Source organism: Scomber scombrus, chromosome 11 (genome assembly GCF_963691925.1).
Source record: "Scomber scombrus chromosome 11, fScoSco1.1, whole genome shotgun sequence".
NCBI lineage: Eukaryota > Metazoa > Chordata > Actinopteri > Scombriformes > Scombridae > Scomber > Scomber scombrus.
In genome coordinates, this window is record NC_084980.1 from 18,896,430 (window position 1) to 18,915,356 (window position 18,927).

Sequence of the window (18,927 nt, forward strand, 5' to 3'; positions counted from 1 at the left end):
TTAAATTGAAACACTGGCTCAAATTAGTTAAGGAGTGTGTATATATAGTGTGATTGAAAACCTCTAGACTGGATATGTCATTATGCAAGTGTTCAGGGCCTCTGAGGCCTGCCTGCTCGCGCTGGAGCTATTACTACATCTGGGGAAATTCATGAAAAGTGTTATTATTGGTCGTGCTTCATAGGAGTAGGGGTAGAACTTGTGAATGAGATTCACGCAAGCCTCTGGGAAAATTGATTTACCCTTTTAGATCATGTTGTCAGCGCTGTCAAAGGATGAGCTACAGTTGGACTCCCAGAGAATAAGCAGACAGAATGAAAAGCTTTTCAGATCAATGAAGAGACCACTTGTCCATCCTTATGCTGATTATACTGAGTGGCATTGTAAAAAAAGAATAAAATCTATAGTAAAAGGCTGGATAAAGCAGTTTTAGCCCAGGTAGTATCAAACCCTAAAACATTATCTACAAAACAAATATTTACAGAACATTGTAAAATTTCATAAGCAATTGTCCAAAAGTGGTCAGTCGCCTTGAACCTTTGATGAAGAATATGTCGACAGATGCTGTGCTACTGTAGTGGAAATGTAAACATTACTTTTTATCTGCTCTTTCTTGGCCTTTATTTCACAGGGCTCGCTGACTGCAGCACTGAGAATCAAAGGTAAAAATTTCACGATATAAACAGCTTTTTCATCTTCATGCCAAAAAGGAAATATTTTCCTCCTAATTCACAGTTGTGGTTCATTAAAAGGGTTTTAACTTTATAATGTATTAAAAACAAGTCTAGCTTTTGTCTCAACCCCCAAATTTTATGAGTTGGACTATTTAAACTGTGAACCCAAGCAGCAACTGAGGCCTCTGCTGACCCTGCTGCGCTTTTTGTCCGTTCTCCTCTTCTCTACAGCCCATATGGGTCCATGGCTAGGAAGAGGAGTGCACAGGAAGGGGTGCAGGGCGCCCCCGTCAACAAGAGAAAGTCCCTGCTGATGAAGCCCCGCCACTACAGCCCCAGCGAGGCATGTGAAGAGGAGAGTGAGGACCTGGCACTGCCACAGGACAAAGACGAGCTGAGGAACATTGACACTCCAGCAGGTAAACAGATGTCCTGTTGTTTTGTCTGTTTTGATGAACAATTGACGCTGAATTTTAAAATCCCATCTGTTGCATTCATATTTCCCTCCCTCTGCCATCAGCCAGCAGCCGCAGTCATTGTGCAGTGGAAGTGAAAGACTACACTGCTGGGTCCACATTAGTTGTGTCTCACGTCCACAAATTGAAGTTTTGACAGCTGATCTGCCATGATATTTTTGGCGTGGCTTTACCCTCTTTTGATGAGGCCAGATTTCAGACCCCTCATCTGTCCTTTTTCAATAGCCAGTCCAAACCCATTGATTCCATACAATGAAAAACTGAATGGGGGAGTGCACCAGTTCACTTTGATTTAAATTAAACTTCCTCCATTCTTTTAAATAGAATTTTTATTGAAGTTGCCTATTGTGGAAAACAAATGAGTTGTCAGCATTGTTTGGCAAGATTGGCTGATGTTCCAGTGTTTTATTTTTTACTCAACCGCAAACCATTTCATCAACAACAGTTAAAAATGTTTATTTTCACTTATGCCACTGTCCTTTTCAGGAACAGAAATGTTTTCTTTTTTTCTAGTGAATTGAATTTTGTGCATTTTGGCAACAATGCTCGTGGTGTACATGTGCATTCTCGTCCACTATAATCTGCACTGATTTGGTATATTTTTAACAATGTAACTAAGCAACAAACGTAATTGTCCCTTTCAAAAGCTTTTGTTAGGCCCTCTAACACAGTCTAATACATAATTAGGCATAATGTCTACAGCTCATTATAGTACACATGTGTGTAGTTAAATGGACCAGGAGAGTAGCTCACTGAATTGTGTGGATTCATTCGAAATGGAATTTATTTGTTTCCTGGGTTCATATTACATTACAATTATCTAAGTAATTCACTGTGCATCATCAGGTTTCCTTTGTTGTTGTGTATTTTAGAGACTTTATCTTTTTATCATCCAACACTGATTGACTGTTTTTCCCTTATTTCAACCTCATATTCAGTGGACTGTAACTTTAAAACAAAACAAAATAATGCCAGAATAAAAATAGCAAAGTCTGAAGAGTGTCAAATAAACACGTATATTGATAAACATTTTCAGAACATATTTTGCTGTCATTGTCAGATTGAGGGGCTATTTTCTGTCGAATAATTTTTTTTGGAAAAGTATACCGGAGGCTGTAAAAAAATGTTTGCAGCGGGAAGCTGGTCATATCTGCATTTTAACAAAAAGGGAGAAAAATAAGCCTCTCGTTTGGTCGAGCCACACTCCGTTCAACTCCAGCCAACTGCAGTCCTGCTGCAGAGTGCTGGTAATGGCTATTCTGGAGTACAAACTGTTCACCTGTTCCAACACACAAACCACCGGAGGGATCCAAGTTTTTTTCCTCCATCTCTTTCCTTTTTTCACTGCACTTCTGTGTCTGTGTGTGTGACTGTGTGTGTGCGACTGTGTGACTGTGTGTGTTTGTGTGTGTGTGTGTGTGTGTGTATGCGGCGTGTGTGTGTGTGTGTGTGTGTATATGTCTGTGTGCTTGTCTGACTGTATGCGGCTGTGTCAGGCCTGGGAGTCCATCTGGATGAAAAACAAAACTCTTGTTGCTTGCCTCATAAATGTAAATACGTGTAACTGGCTTTAGTTTTTCATTCAACAGGATTTGTCTTTAAACATCCCTTTTCAAATATTTTACAGCAAGGAACTGACAGTAACACATTGTAATGTTGCCTTACTAAAACGCATATAAAAATGTATAAAAATGTCAAATCAGACTCATATGTTTGCAAATACAATTTTCCTATTTATTAGTGCCACATAATTTTTTTTATAGATTTTAAAGCTCTTTTGGTGAGGATTAATTTTTTGTGCTGTACCCATTAATAAGTAGTAGCTGTCTGATAATGCCTGTATCTGTATCATCCTCAGCAGTGTGATCTGATTCTCACAATCCATCTCTATCTTCTCAACCTATTGAATCCCACTTTTGGGTTTGGTCTGTGATGTCCAGCCACTAAAGAGGATAGAAACCTACAGTACAGCCTACTGAAAGTAAAAAAGCCTCACAGCCCAAAGAGCCTTAATACAGCATAAGTTTGAATGGTTTGGGAGGATCAAGAGAGATTTATTGAATCAATCCAGATGATAGCTTCCCATTGTTAATCACTGACCATGACCTAATATAATCAGCAGTGTTAATAAAGTGTTGTTTCGGATGCATTTTGTGGGATAACCATAACCCTCTTTGTCTGTTCAGTGCATAAGGCTTCACACGATCTTGTGGCTTTCTGTACATGTGACCAGGATTTCTGCTGAGAGATAGACAGCTAAAGGGCAATGCAAATTAAATTATTAAGAGCGCTCAGCAGAATAAGCTGCAGAAAAAAGATTATGTGAAATTAGTGTAAAATCTAAGATGAAAAGTACATATAGTATGTATTTTATAAATCTGTAATAATGGAATTACATTTATCATACAGTTTATGGTATCTTATCACACCCGTGAGCAATTTTTAAAAGCCAAATGCCCAAAATAGAAATTATTTTCCAAAACAAATATATAACATGATAATATATTATTGGAAAAACGCTTCTTATTTGCTAAAACCTCCTATTAAATAATCTATTAACCATCTCTTTCAGCAGCAGGTTTTTAACATTTTAGACTCAAATAATAAGTGATCTGATTTTCCAGGACCTCTCAAAGAATAGTTGAGCAAGACCCACTTAAATAATTACTTAGAGGGCTGTAGAAGTAAAAAGAAAAGAAAATGTTTGACTATTTTTTGTGCTGAAAAGCATCCTGTTTTAGCACAAATGTTAGACAAATTCATTTTACTGTATCAGTCACATTTACTGTCAATACCTTGGCATTTTTTATTTTTTAGACTGTTTCAAAAACATGCTTATAATCAGTTTTCAAACATACTACAAAGAAACAGCAATTAAATAAAAAAAATGACATATTCTAATTAAAATCAATCTAATTAGTTGTATTTTGCAGCTATTTTGGTTCATGTTCACAAACCAGGCCCGTCATTTCTGTAAGCACAGTTGGCTGTTGTACCTTTATAATTTTTTTCTAGAACAATTATTGTTGTTTTTTTGAATGATGTGTACATTTGGCTTCTCCTAAACCAAGTTCTGCCACGCAGACAGCAGCAGCAGCTCACAGAGATTTCTCTTTTCATCTCTGTGTTTTTGATTTCCTCCATCTGTGTTTTCAGGAATCCTCTTCACTTTCCTTGTTCTCATCCCTAGAAACAATAATTATGTGTTTTTAAATCGTTTTTGCACAGATGACAACATGTTGCTGCTTAGCTTGCACTTAAAAATACACATAACTAACTGACTACCGTAAAATCCCTCCATAATCTTGTCCTAAATCTATGTTGTTGACCAATTGGAGACACACAGGAAGGAAAAAACAATTGTGTTCCTCATCTTCGGGTTTCATGTTCAACTAGCAGAAAGAAGGGTCACATATGTTATCTAGAATATACTTTAGTTATTGCTTTGAAATCTTGCAACCTTATGATTATCCTTTCTATTGCAGCATGTGTTCTTAAAATCCTCTAGATGGTTATAAAAACATGTTTTTCTCAAGATAATATTCCGAGAAAAGTAACATAAAATCTAAAACCTTAAATGGATTTGCAAAAGATTACCAAGGATATACAATTCTTATCCTGTGTGTGACTGAGGGGTCACAAAAAAACATGCTTGGTTAAATTGTTAAAGCACATGAAATAATGAGTGTTTTCTTCTTGTTTTAGATGGAAACTTAAATGCAGTCAATGGAATGGCCAACAGAAATGGCTGCCGAGATGCAGCAGCAAAGTCAAACGATTCGCTCGGATGGTCTGAAGTTACATCGAATGGCTCTCCACAGTGTGAGGTCGACACACCTGAACCTCTGATGGATGAAGATGAAGAGGAGCTCCTTAACAACGAAGAAGAAGACCAAAGTCAAGACAGGATGAGCGGTGCACCATCACCACAGAGTCCGTACAGAGACATGAGGGAAACTGAATGGGAGCCTCTGTCTTTGTCTGCTAAGGTAAATGGCTCCAACCGCAGCCCCTCCGGAGCCTCTGAAGACCTTTCAGGCAAGAATGGCCATGTGAAAGAAGAGCCTCGCATAGGACTTGGTGGTCCAATGGGTAGAGGAAACATTTTTCAGGCTGAGGCACTGAGATACAGGCCGCTCCCAACAGAGGAGAACAGCGAAGGGGAGTCAGAGATGGAGAGGCCACCTCGGCTGGACGGCTGGGCACTGGGCCTCCATGAGAGAGGCCTCGAAATGAGCCGAGGCAGAGTGAACTTCAGCCTGTTAGAGCAGGCCATAGCTCTGCAGACAGAGCAAAGACAAGTCCTACACCATGCCTACAGAGAGATGGACCGGTTCCTCATGGAGCAGATGACCAATGAGAGAAGGCACCATAGAATGATAGACATGGACAGCAGACTCAACTATCACGGAGGAAAAGGTAACAATAAAGAGGGAAACTATCATGTAAAATAAAGTTGATCTAAAGATCAGTATAGCACTTAATAGATTCCACAAATGTACCTTCATCCAGCAGAAATCAGACCAATTGTGATTTAGATGATTGGGTGCTCAAAAAACATTAAAAGGAATAAAAGAAGCAGACTCAGGGCGGGGGAATCAGAGGGTGGAAATCCTCTTAAATTCTAAAAACATTTTGGCAACAAGTGAAGTAATAAATTAACAGACTAAAATAAAGAAGAACAAAATTTTCTGATGGAATTGCTACTACTCAGAATATTGGATTTTGATAGGAATCAACTGGATATTTAACCATGACCATAAGTCTTAAATCCTCCTAAAGTACCTCTCATGTTTCCCTCTGATTCTTCAAATGACTGCAGCTAAATGTGTAATCCTAGATGTAATCTTTCGATGGATGGGCATTAAGAAGTGAATGCTCTGTGTTGAACTGCAGCCTTAACTAAAATGACAGATTAATAGATGCATTTTGTTAAAAAAAAGTCTCTGGCTTTGCATGATATTTCAGTCTGTTGACCTATGTACAAGATGTATACAGGACATTACAAGTGCATTAGATGCATGTTTCAATTTCCACTTATTCCTGCATTCCTTAATAGAATCCACAAACTGTATATAAAGTGATAGAAAGGCTGCACTAATGCCTGTATTAATTCAGTGAAAAATCTTGTGTCACTGAATTTACAGATTCTCCACGGACAGATAAGAAGGATATAAAGTGTCCAACTCCTGGCTGCGATGGCACTGGTCATGTGACCGGCCTGTACCCACATCACCGGAGTTTGTCTGGATGTCCTCATAAAGTCAGAGTTCCTCCAGAGAGTAAGTCGCACAGGCAGTTCTTTGTGTCTAAACAGTATATTAAACTGTATAATGGACGATTCCTACATGTAAAAATGGGCAGTTATAGGATTTACAATCAACCACAGTAATTGGAATCCTCTTTGCACCGACCCAAAGACAGGAGAGACTTGCTTATATGTTTAGTTCAATTCAAAGATGTGCATGAAACTTTTCAAATACAATTAAAGGATTTTCTCTCTCTCTCTTTCTCTCTTTCTCGTAATGTGTGAATATTGAATTCTTTTTTTTCCCCACATTGGCGATTGTTAAGTCATTTCAATATAACTCAACAAACATTCAACATTAAACAGTAATGTTACAAAAGGAACAGAAAAAGTAATTAACTTTTTCAAAAAAGCGCATGCTCTTAGACTGGAGGCAGTATTTGCAAATCAAAGGGCTAGCTAACGCAGTATTCAAAAATAAATAGACAACTCCAACAAACTAATTGGAGAATATGTACAGAAAGGAAGTTTCTAAGGATACAGAGCGGACCTTTAACGACGCGTTTGTTTTGAAGAATATAATCAGCTGTCTTGTTACGCTCCTCTTTGCACTAAGCTATTTACATTTCAGCCACATTACAGCAATCCTCACAATGAGAAAAGCCGTTTGCTTTTTTCTCCTGTTTCTGTCTCTTTAGGATCTTTTCTCTATAGGCTCTAATGTACCAACCAGTTACATAAATCATCATTTAATGTATGAACATTTGTTTCTTTGCCAAAATTCTCTCTCTATGTCTCTCTATATATGTATGTATTTACCATCTTATAATCTGTCAGTTTGATTATGTCTTTTATGTTTCTCTTTCTGAGCTCCTTTCTCTGTGTCCTCATCTCCTCAGTCCTGGCCATGCATGAGAACGTCCTCAAGTGCCCTACACCTGGGTGCACAGGAAGAGGCCATGTCAACAGCAACCGTAGCACCCACCGGAGGTATATGCGTCGATAGAAAGCCATTAGAAATCTGCACCCTGTTCATAGATGAATTACAGTATTAGGCTAATGTGTTTGATTTCCTCTCCATCCAGTCTCTCAGGCTGCCCCATCGCTGCTGCAGTGAAAGTGTCCAAACCTCAGGACGAGAGCCTGAAATGCAGACAAACACCTGATCGCTCACCGAGGTATAGTGCCAGATAACCTTAGGGATTTCCACTGCTATCAAGTGTGGTTGCATTTGCAGAAAAAAATAATTACTACAAGCATCCAAAAATCCTATGCAGCTCTGTAGTGGACTGGAGTTCTAAAAGCGTAACTGAGGTTATGCAAAAAAGTGATAAACACTATTATTGTTGAGGAGACTGTGGGATATTTTTATTCACTGATTCCAAAAGAACACACAGTCTATTTCAAGCTTTCCAAGCAGACATAAGCAATGGATGCTGGTCCTGTGAGTTCCTCTCTATTAGAGATGATAAAAGAGCAGAACTCTTTGTTCCCTGTGGATATATCATGGGCAGGGTGCCCACTCCTACTATATTAATTAGTCTGGCAACCTGGCTGTGGATCTACAACACACATCAGATCCCAGACTATGTGTACAAAAGCACTGGCATCCCTCGGTGCTTCTAAAACAATGTCTATACTTAAGTCTTTTATATGAACTTGTTGGGAATGTTATTTCACAAGTTTTACACAATAAAGCCTCAATTTTGTCTTCTCACAGAAACATTGGCTTGATAAAGAAGTTCGAGATGAACCAGTTAAACTACAGGCTGTCTCATCCAGTAGCAGCCTTGCAAACGAGCCTCACAAAAGACATGGACAAGTACAGCAGAATCCGCTTTGATTACGCTAGCTTTGATGCACAGGTCTTTGGGAAACAGCCTCTGATGGGGACCAACCAGGACCAGGAAATCTCACATTTCCCTGATTGTAAGTTTCATACATTTTATTTTGCTCAAATAAATGTATTTTTTTGCAAGTTAACATTTTATGGAAGGTGAGGCAATGTGGCAAACCAATTTTATGTCATGTATTTTTATTAAGTATGGAGCCTATCAGTCCACAACAAACCTTCATCATCACATTTATAATTGAACTTTTTTTTTTTTTTTAACATCTATCTTTTTGTATGAATTGCTGTTGTTAAAACATACAAAATGATGAACTTGCAACTTGTTTGCTGCGTATTAGTAACTTTTGTTAAAACACCTGGTGTCTCAGTAACTAAATTATTCGCTAATTATTTGTCTTTTAGCACCTCAGCAGTATCCTGGCTTCCTTGGTGCTCCATGTGGCCGCTTGCCCACCTCCGGTCAGCACAGCCCACCGAGTCAATTCAAAAAAGAAGACGGTCTCCAAGCTGCCGCAGCGACCGCCGCCATCCTTAACCTCTCTACTCGCTACCGGAAGAACATGGAGGCTGTCACTGGCCGGCCCTTGGCAACCTCCACAAAGGTAATCAAATTAGACCACTTGGAAAGGTATTTAATGTGGTCATTTTAAAGGAACTCTGATTTGTGTATAAAAAGGGAAGACATCAAAAGACTGAATTTGGCAAAGGGAGCTTGTCGCTCTGGTGGCAGAAAAACAAGGTTTCCACTCCATAAAGCTTTAATGTACACAAATGAAAATTTGTGTAATCACATCAAAAGAAGAAATACAATCAGCCTTCTTTCCCAATTACAACTACGCTTTTTTTTTTCTTTTTTTTTTTTTTTCATTTGTTATTGTATTTTGTTTCAATGGGAGGGAGGACAGCAGAATGGTGAGAGTGGAGGTGGCGAAGGTGTATGAGTTTAAATACTTCGGATTCAGCTGTTCAAAGTAACAGGGAAATGTACAAAAAAGAGGTGAAGAGGAGAGTGCAGGCAGTGTGGAGTGGGTGGAGGAGAGTGTCAGGAGCAATATTTGACAAAAGGATACCAGCGAGACAGATGATGAAAAGACAGGAGGCGGAGCTGGAGGTGGCAGCGTTGAAGATGCTAAGATTTCCGTCGGGAGTGACAAGGATGGACAGGATTAGGATGAGTATTTTCCCAGGACAGTTTGGAGACAAAGTGAGAGAGGCGAGATTGAGGTGGTTTGGACATGTGTGGAGGAGGGATGCTGGTTATATTGTGAGAAAGAAGCTGACCAGGGAAGAGGAAAAGAGGAAAAAGAGGAAGGCCAAAAAGGAGGCTTATGGATAAGATGAGGGAAGACATGCAGGTGGTTGGTGCAACAGAGGAAGATGCAGAGGACAGGAAGGGATGGAAATGGATGATCCGCTGTGGCGACCCCTAAGAGGAACAGCCGAAAGAAAAAGAAGAAGAAATGTGTTTTGTTTTGACATCAGCTGGCATGTAAAAACACTGAACTGTTGTCTGAAACTGCATCTTGCGCGCCACAGATGGCAGAGGATATTTTGCTTAGTTATATGATCCAGCATAGGCTGTGTGTCTACACCAGATAGTCTTTAAAAGCATTTTCATGGATTAAGCCAAGCAGTTAAAGGAGTTAACATCTGAAAAGTTTAATTCACACAAAATGTGCAGATCCAAAATCTTTTTCTGCTGTTATTACGTGGCACCGTGTTCAACTTAAACTCTGTGATTAACATTGATCACATTCTGTGGGTTACATACGTGCTCACTGTACTGTAGATGATTCAAGGTTTCCACACCTACACAGCACAGATCCTTGTCTCCCAGCTTGTTGAGCTGAGAATGTGGCCCTGTACCAGGTACCAGCCCACTGAATGAATAAAACAGTGTTAGCAAGTTAATCATCTGTTCTCATTTACAGCTTAGTTGTCTTGAGATGTACAAAATAAAGAGCAGCTTTCAAGTCTGAAAAAAGGGGGACCATATTTAGAGTGTTATATGTCGTTCGGTGCTCATATGCATATGTATATTACATTTTGAAATATCACACGCAACACGCGCAAAAAAAAGCTGGCCTTTAAAGTGTGAATATAAGCTGATTTGACTTATTTAACGGCAACAACGTGAGGTGCTTAAGTGACATCATTATCTAATCAATAATATAAAAAGAAAGAATTAGGTTGTCAGATTTGTTTTTTAGTTGAGGCTAAAATTAATCACTAAAAGTCTTGTACATCCTTTAGTTTAACACTGTTGTTATTCTGATTAGGTACACACGTCACCAAATGGCCGGATAATTAAAGTGGACAGCCACATCCAATGTTCATGAAAATGATCCCCTTTAATTAATTTGAAAGGCTCCCCTTGGTTCCAAAAAAAAAAAAAATGATGTATAGGGTTTAATGAAACATATGCATTGAATAATTGGTTTCATTTATGGAAAAGGATTTCAGCATTTAATGAGGTAAAACTTTTAATACCATAAAACAGCCATAAGTCATCACGCTATTGCGTTTCAGCGGTAAAAAACGACAAACACATCTGTCAGCGAGGAAACTTATGCCACATTAAGCTTTTTAATTTTTGCTATAATAATGATGACCTAAAACCAGCACCCCCCTCCCCAGCTGCCATCTTGGTTGTGTGTCCTAGAAAATAGATGACACAGCTGTCACTGGAAAACTACACACCAGTGATTATTTTTTTTTGTATTCAGCAGAATTAACGCTGGCTTAGTTTGGTACTTTGTCTGGTGTGAGATAACCACTGTATGTATTATTTAAATACATTGTTTGTTTTGCAGTGAATTTCAAGTCATTTTTCATGTTTACAGAGGAACGTTGTTAGGTTCCAGTTTACCATATCGCTGCTGTCATAATAATAGAGCATCGGTCTGTTTTACTTACATTCCTTCCAGTGTAATTAGAAATAGGTTCTATTCATTTTTATACTTTGACTGATTTTTTTTTTTACGTGTAAATGCAGTGATATCTACTGTATTTGTTGTTATAGCATATATTAATTGATTGCACAATTATTTGCTTTTATAGGACATGCTCATAGAAGTCGATGAAAACGGCACCCTGGACTTGAGTATGAAGAAGTGTAAGGATAACGTGAAGGCCCACACAAAAACACCTTCGGATGACCCCATGTCTCCCCCTGAGTCCACTGTGGCCAAAGGCGGCAGCGTGCTCATCAGCCCCGCCTTCTACCATCCGCTGTGTGAGAGAGACAGCTGGGAGAGCCCCATCCCTGTTAACTTCAGCAAAGCACACATTTTACAGGACAAAGAGGTAAACCCCCACCCCACACACACACATACACACACACACAACACACACACACACAGCAATAACACAATAACTGCCACTTTAGATGCAATCTAAAAATGTCAGATATGCATTAAGAGCGTGACAAATGAGTGGTGTAAGATGAGAATTTAAAGGGTCAAAAGCTGCACAGTGTCTGGTGTCACCAAACAAAGACATTTGAGCTACACAAAGTGCAACTAAAACAATGAGATTCAGCGTCATAAGAAGATTAAAAAACTAGACAGAGATTAAGTTTCCTAGTAAGAGTGTCATAGTCAAGAGTTAACATTTTTTAATTTTTTAGTTATTCATTTTGTTGTTTACTTTTATTTTCTTTAAGTTTCCTCTTTAAATCAACACCCGTGTTTAAACTCAACATAATAAATAAACTCGGAACTTTGTCTTTGTTTTCCTGTAATTAGTACCAGATTACACTGTCATTACATTAAACTATCTCTGGAAACCTTCTAGGAATTATCAGGAAATTCCTGAAACATTAACATTTCATTTCCAAACATGAAGGTTTAAATTTAGGTGGAGAAATTCTGCATCCCCTAGTTTCTCCAGTCAGATCTGTCAATCTCTAATTTGTATCAAATATATTTACACAAATGACTACTGTTAATCTGGTCTCACAGCACATTAAAGGATTTATTTTTATTTCCCAGGTGGTATTTATTTGTAGTTGATATCAGTAGTCGTCACATTTGACCTGTTTTTATACAAGATCCGGTGATTACAGAATCTTGTCTGTAGGGGGGAAAAAGGAAATCCATATGTCATGGCTATACATCCTAAATACTATGTGGATTAAGTATGACTTTAAATGGATGTATGGTTTACTCCAGTATAAGTATCCTAAAGCATAATCTCTATGCTTTGCACTCTAACCCCTGCGCTTGTGGTTTAAGAGTATTATACAGGGTTTTTCATTAATTATTGACTTTTAGGTCATTGCATGTTGGGGTCAGGCTTGATGTTTTGGATGTGTTTTCACTTATTCCTCAGCCGGAGGATTTTGATCAGGTCTCCTTGGAGGACCAGCACTACCAAGGAGACGCTAGCATGAAGAGCTCCAAAGCCAAGCTGCTATTACGAGATTCAAAGAAGGAGCTTTTGAGGTATGATTTGCCAAAGTAAGGACCAAACATCTCAAAGCATCTTTATTCAGTCAACTGTGTATAACGTGAGCTTTCATTTGAAAATGCTATTTGACAGATGGTCAGTGTTAATAATAATAAGTGTAATACCAGGCCTTAACTTTGTTTAAATAGGACAGTATGATATAAGTGAGTCAAATCACACTGAAACTGCCCCTTTTCTATCCCATTCTGCAAGATATATCACATATCATTGTAACCGGTATGTCTGCAGGTTCATGTGGAGAAGAAATGTATCTATTTGAAAGTGAGTTTCCTCCCTGTATGTCCTGTACAAAGCTTACAACTCTTGACTCTTGTAGTTAGAGTGCATGCTCTGCTGGGTCTTCTCTTGAGAATCACGCCACGAGAAAAGTAGGATCCTCTAGTTTCTACAGCGCAGTACCCCCTCAGATTTCCTCAGTGACATTCAGAGACATTATTAAACTGAAAGTTATGCTATAAATTAAATTTCTACTAAATTTCCCCGCTGTACTAACTCTTTTTTTCTCTTTAATGCCCATGAAAAGGTTCTCAGTGTAAGAGAAAGATTCAGTTCAAGCTTGGCAAGTCTGTGGGAAGTAGAGTAATCTGTGTATTAAATGCTTTGTGTTCTCCCGCAGCTGTCCGACCCCAGGCTGTGACGGCAGTGGCCATGTGACGGGGAATTATGCATCACATCGGAGGTACTGTAATTAATTACACTCTCATTAGCACCAGCCAGCAGATATACAGACAAGGGAAACAGTGCTGATTGCTTAATTATGTTGATTATTACACTTGAAAAATTGTCATATAGCTTGTAGAGTTAGATTTCATATCATATGTCTTTTTTTTCTCTCTTTTTTTTTTTTTTTTTTTTTACATTTGTGACATGAAAAAGCTTTCTCACACACAGAGGAAGTGGAATTGTGTTTTCAAATAATGTTCGTATAAATATGCATTGAGACATTGTATTAAGATTATTTAATTCAGCTGTGATCAAAGAGTGCATTAAAATGACTGTTAGCTCTTTATCCTCTCTAGTGTGTCTGGATGTCCCCTGGCTGACAAAACACTCAAATCACTGATGGCAGCCAACTCTCAGGAACTAAAGTATGTGTTTTGAAAACTGTTATTGTTGCTAGAGGATTTTTCACATGAAACTAGGCAGCTTGTTTTTTGCTTCAGCTTGGGTCAATGTTTTCCTTTTCATTTTACTACACTATTCTATATACTGAACATGAAGTTGTTGATAAAACTTTCGACGTATGTCTATTGCTCGCAGTCTTTTGCTGTAAAAAGCACCTGGTCTCCTGTGTCTCTCAACCTGCAGGTGCCCAACACCTGGTTGTGATGGATCTGGACACGTGACTGGGAACTATGCTTCGCACAGAAGGTAGCAGAGAGAGAGAGAAAAAAAGCACAACATTGCAACTGAGCATGAAATACATTTGTCAGATGCATGACATTCAAACAGATGGTGAAAGTCTCACTTTATGCTGCAAACATGCTGCACTTTTTGATTTCTTGTTTTTTATTGATTTATTTGGCTGCCTTTTCATCTATCTGTGTTTCAAAGCATTTATTTATTTTAAAATCCAAATTTAGATGTTTAACTGTTTACTGTTTGACTTATCAGTGCACTTTTAGTACGACTTTACAACAGCAGAACATGCTGCTACATACCAATGCAGAGTACAACCTCCACAATAATTACACGCTGTATTTATTTAGATTTGTAAATTTAGATTTGCTAAACCTGCAACTGAAACTTTATAGCAGCATGTAACAGTTCAGCTTTTGTTTTAACCGTCGGATAGTATTTATTAATGTTAACCAATCCTGTTTTTAAACATTTCTAGCTTGTCAGGATGTCCACGTGCCAGAAAGGGAGGTTTGAAGCTCACACCAAACAAGGATGAAAAAGATGAGCAAGAGCTTAAGTAAGAGATTTTTTCTCTCTCTCATCCCATGCTGTCATGTTTTTTGTTTCGAAAAATAAAACAAAGAAAAATATTGTGACAATGCGTCATGCTTTTCTGCCCGGGGGCATTATACCTGCAGGCCATTAAGTTAAACAAAGAAAATAATACTTCTCTTGTTGTAACATTAGTGAATTACTTGCTAAGGATTAGCAGCATGTTTTTGTGGGATTTTTCAGGGTTTTGTATTTTTTCCTATTTTCTGAACGGGATATCTGGCTTATCACTCTTCACTGAGTGCTTTCTTCATAATTATAGTATATTAAGAAAATGTTGATTTGCCCTCTCCGATGGCATTGCACTCATTTGCAGTTTAATCATTGCACTCTCTGCTGTCTGTGAAAGTGTTATTGAAAAAAAAATAATGTAATTGATTTGCCGTTTAAATCCAAAGTCAGATATATGAGCCTTTGTTTACTTATACATCTGGACACCGATTTTTTCTTTTTAATTACTAATGCAAGGGCATGAGCTTAGGAATTAGACTGGAATATACCTCATACACATTAAGAGAGAAAGGGAGCGAGAGGGGGAGGGTAGCAAATGCCCCTAGATTATTGTAAATAGTGGGCCATATGGCATCCCTCCATTGTCCTGGTGCCTTGCATCAAGCTACCTACCTGTGGTAGATAAGTAAGTAATGGGACTGGTGTTGTTTTGTCCTCTAAGTGCTGCTGTGGTCTAGAGTAACAAAATGCTGAAACAGGCTTTTTGCAGCAGCACTCTACAGTACGTGTGCCATTTGTATCATCTCAGGTGACCTTTCACCTTTATCAATAAGGGAAAGGGTTAGCCACCTCCAAATTACATTCTTTCGCATGAGGGGATACATGACAATTATCTGTAATTCATGTCACTCCATTACTGACCTGCAGAAAACAGGCCTGGAAATGCAACTGACAAACTCTTAATGATATTCAGCTTATGTTTGTGTGCACAAATATCAGTCACCTCGAAATGTACAGTACGCACTGAACACAGCATTCACTCTAAGTGAAGTTTTAGTGGATTAGTAACTTATAGTTGATGCGATTATTTGAGTCCATTTCTAGTTTTGGTGACTTCATTTTTAATCAGCATTTGGTTGGATTAATCAACTTAATGGTTAACAAATCTTCCGGTCTAGTTATTGAAAGAGAGATTTTTTTTTTAATGATCGTTATTTTAATGATTTGGTGTCAGTGTTTAAAAAATATATTTTTTGTCGTTTAACAACAGTGTTGATATTTTTTGTGCTGTTAAACGTCTCTAGCAAGTTACTTTGAAATACAAGTTGTGTATATTAAAGTGTACAAAATGCAAGTTGACAACACGCAGTACTGTTTGTTTCTCTGGTAGGTGTCCAGTATTTGGATGTGATGGACAGGGCCATATATCGGGGAAATACACATCCCACCGCAGTGCAGGCAGTTGTCCGCTTGCTGCCAAAAGACAGAAGGAGTCGTCCATCAATGGCCTGCCCTTTGCCTGGAAGGCCAATAAACAGGAACTGCCCCATTGTCCCTTGCCTGGCTGCAATGGCCTTGGACATGCCAATAATGTGTTTGCCACTCACAGAAGGTGAGGTCGCCTGTCCTCCATTTTATCTCTAAACAATACAGCTGGTCGACATGTTGCATCCTTACAATGGCACGTTCACTCTCATTCACAATCTCTATTGATGCTTAAGTTTGTCAGTTTTGTGATATTCTCGCACCTAAAATTGTCATTTATGACCCGGTGAACTAGCTTGTCGGGTTGCCCACTGAACGCACAGAGTATCAAGAAAAAGCACTCAGAAGAAGAGATGACTATCAAACTGAAAGCCAGCAGTGGTAAGCGACTCTGACAATGATTTGGGCTGTGAAACTACTTGAGTATTTTCAATCATATTTCAGTTACATTTATTTTTGGCAAAAATGTTGAGGTTTTCAGTTTGAATGTGATAAATCTGATTATCTCCTTTAACTCAGGTGTTGAAAACAAAGAGGACATTCAACACTTGGATCATGAAATAAACGAACTGAATGAATCCAACATGAAAATAGAAGCAGATATGATGCAACTCCAAACCCAGGTAAGTATTTACTCTGACGTGTTCATTTTGACGACAGTGGCTCGATACCTTTGATCGCTTGATTTTGACTAGTTTTTTGTTTTTTTTACCTGAAAGCAGATCTCGTCTATGGAATGTAACCTGAAGACAATTGAAGAGGAGAACAAGATGATCGAACAGCACAATGACAGCCTTCTGAAGGAGCTTGCTCGCCTTAGCCAAGCCCTCATTAACAGTCTAACAGACATTCAGCTGCCTCAAATGGTACAGTAAGCTTTGACCAAAGACTCTTCTACCACTCATTATATCTTACTTGTCCTGGAAGAAATGTAATGTTCTATAAAATTGTCATTTTTGCTGTGCTGTTTTCACTAATAGTCAAACATGTTTTTGTTGCAGGGACCCATCAGTGAGCATAATTTTGAAGCCTATGTGAACACATTAACTGATATGTACAACAACTCGGAGCATGAATACTCCCCAGAGTGCAAGGCCCTCTTGGATAATATCAAACAGGCTATTAAGGGCATCCATGTTTAAGCTGTAGAGCTACCAAGAGGTTTCTTTGACTTGGGATAATGGCACTAGATAGCTCTATTTTACTGAAGAGTGCTGGCTTGGCTGCATGTATAAGACAAGGCTTTTGGAAATGTGTTTGGCATTTCCCGGTAAATACACTGCACTGAGAAAATTACCAGCCAGATTTGTAATGCTTTTACTGTTTCTGCATTCACTTGATATGTTTATCCTGGTGAGATTTTTACTCCTCTTGCACTTAATTATTTTGTATGGTTTGCTTGATTTTAATCTGTATGTGTTCATGTCATTCTTATATTACCGCTATTTATTATTATATTTGTTCATCAGTGTATTTATTTCCTCAATTTTTATTTATTTCTAGAATTGTAAATGCTTAATATTTGAAGAAAAAAAATGTTGACTTTCTGCACATTGTAAATTACATAGAAGCACATTCCAATTTCATGGCATACTTTCGCCATCTAGTGTTGAAAAACGTATATTATCAGACCATAAGTTGGATCTCCCTTGAAAGTAAAAACCTACCAAAACTACAAAGCATTAATATTTTTAATTAAGCATTGCTTTTGCTTTCTATTCTTTATTGGAAACTGAATGTATGGCAAGACAAAGTGAACACTGAGATCAAAAAAAAGAAAAAAAATGCAATGCAACCGTACTGTACCTTTTTTTCCCTCTTAACCAATAACAGCTGAATGCAACCAGGAGATGACACTGAGCAAACATGCAATGTATCATTCAGTGAACTGAATGTTGGAATCTGTTTTGCATAGCGTGCCACAAGAAGAGTGCAACAAAAATCCACTTTGTCAAGATGTTTTTCTTTTTTTTCTTTTTTAAAATATAGATATTAAACTGCCTTCTGTGCACACACTTTGGAGTGTGCATATAGTATGTGCCTAAATGTATATGAATCCATAAAAATATACGAGTACTATGTTTTGTGGTAGGACAGTATTATGTGGATGGTGTCTAATTTATTATACAGTACAATTATTTTCATAGGAGGAAATGTTCCTGATGACTGTTTATATACTGTTGTCTCAGTAGCTGTAATCTCAAAGTCAGGTTTTGAAAAAACATGACTGAGACTGAAGAGTCTGGTGTTTATTTTAACTTTTTGCTAGCATGGAAAGGTACAAAAAAAGGAAGGAGTGAATTAAAAACAAACTTCTACTCCTGTTTATCTTAAACTGCTTACAAGCCTTAACATTTCAACCAGTCTTACAGTTTGAATATTCTTGTAGAGCTTGGGGCAGATTCAAATAGTAGCTATTTCAAAACCGAGCGGACCACCACTACAACTTACATTTCAGTTGAATTCATTAAATTAAATAAAAAAAGAAGGAAAAAAAGAAATGAAAACAGAGACAAATGATAGTTGTTGGCTAATCAGTTGTTTGTCTGCATCAATTGCACTTTTGTATTTAAATTATTTTGTATTTTTAGTTCACCACACTGCCCTTGACTTCAACAAAAAAAAGGGGGAAATGGGACAATGTAGTCATATCACCGTAATATATACATGTCACAATTTTACATTAAGTTAGTTTAAAAAAAGAGGAATTCATTTGAGCAATACCTTTTTCATTTCTGCAAAGAGAAGTCAAAGACATGTAGCCTGGCACATTTAGAATAAAAAATAAATGGAACAGCAAAAGAGCCAAATTACAGA

The 18,927-nt window shown here is 38.0% G+C and overlaps 1 protein-coding gene across 1 annotated transcript in view; it reads left to right on the forward strand.

Annotated features, from left to right (window-relative positions):
* The window catches only part of st18 (ST18 C2H2C-type zinc finger transcription factor), a 38,919-nt gene extending 21,667 nt beyond the window's left edge, over positions 1–17,252 (forward strand). The window contains 19 exon segments of the mRNA XM_062429113.1: positions 632–662; positions 906–1,093; positions 4,856–5,569; positions 6,298–6,432; positions 7,298–7,388; positions 7,484–7,576; positions 8,119–8,327; positions 8,653–8,852; positions 11,311–11,556; positions 12,583–12,695; positions 13,337–13,399; positions 13,740–13,808; positions 14,029–14,091; positions 14,558–14,638; positions 16,016–16,237; positions 16,406–16,491; positions 16,630–16,733; positions 16,830–16,976; positions 17,112–17,252. Coding sequence (XP_062285097.1) covers positions 632–662; positions 906–1,093; positions 4,856–5,569; positions 6,298–6,432; positions 7,298–7,388; positions 7,484–7,576; positions 8,119–8,327; positions 8,653–8,852; positions 11,311–11,556; positions 12,583–12,695; positions 13,337–13,399; positions 13,740–13,808; positions 14,029–14,091; positions 14,558–14,638; positions 16,016–16,237; positions 16,406–16,491; positions 16,630–16,733; positions 16,830–16,976; positions 17,112–17,252 — 2,996 coding nt within the window.
* Positions 17,253–18,927: the final 1,675 nt, after the last annotated feature.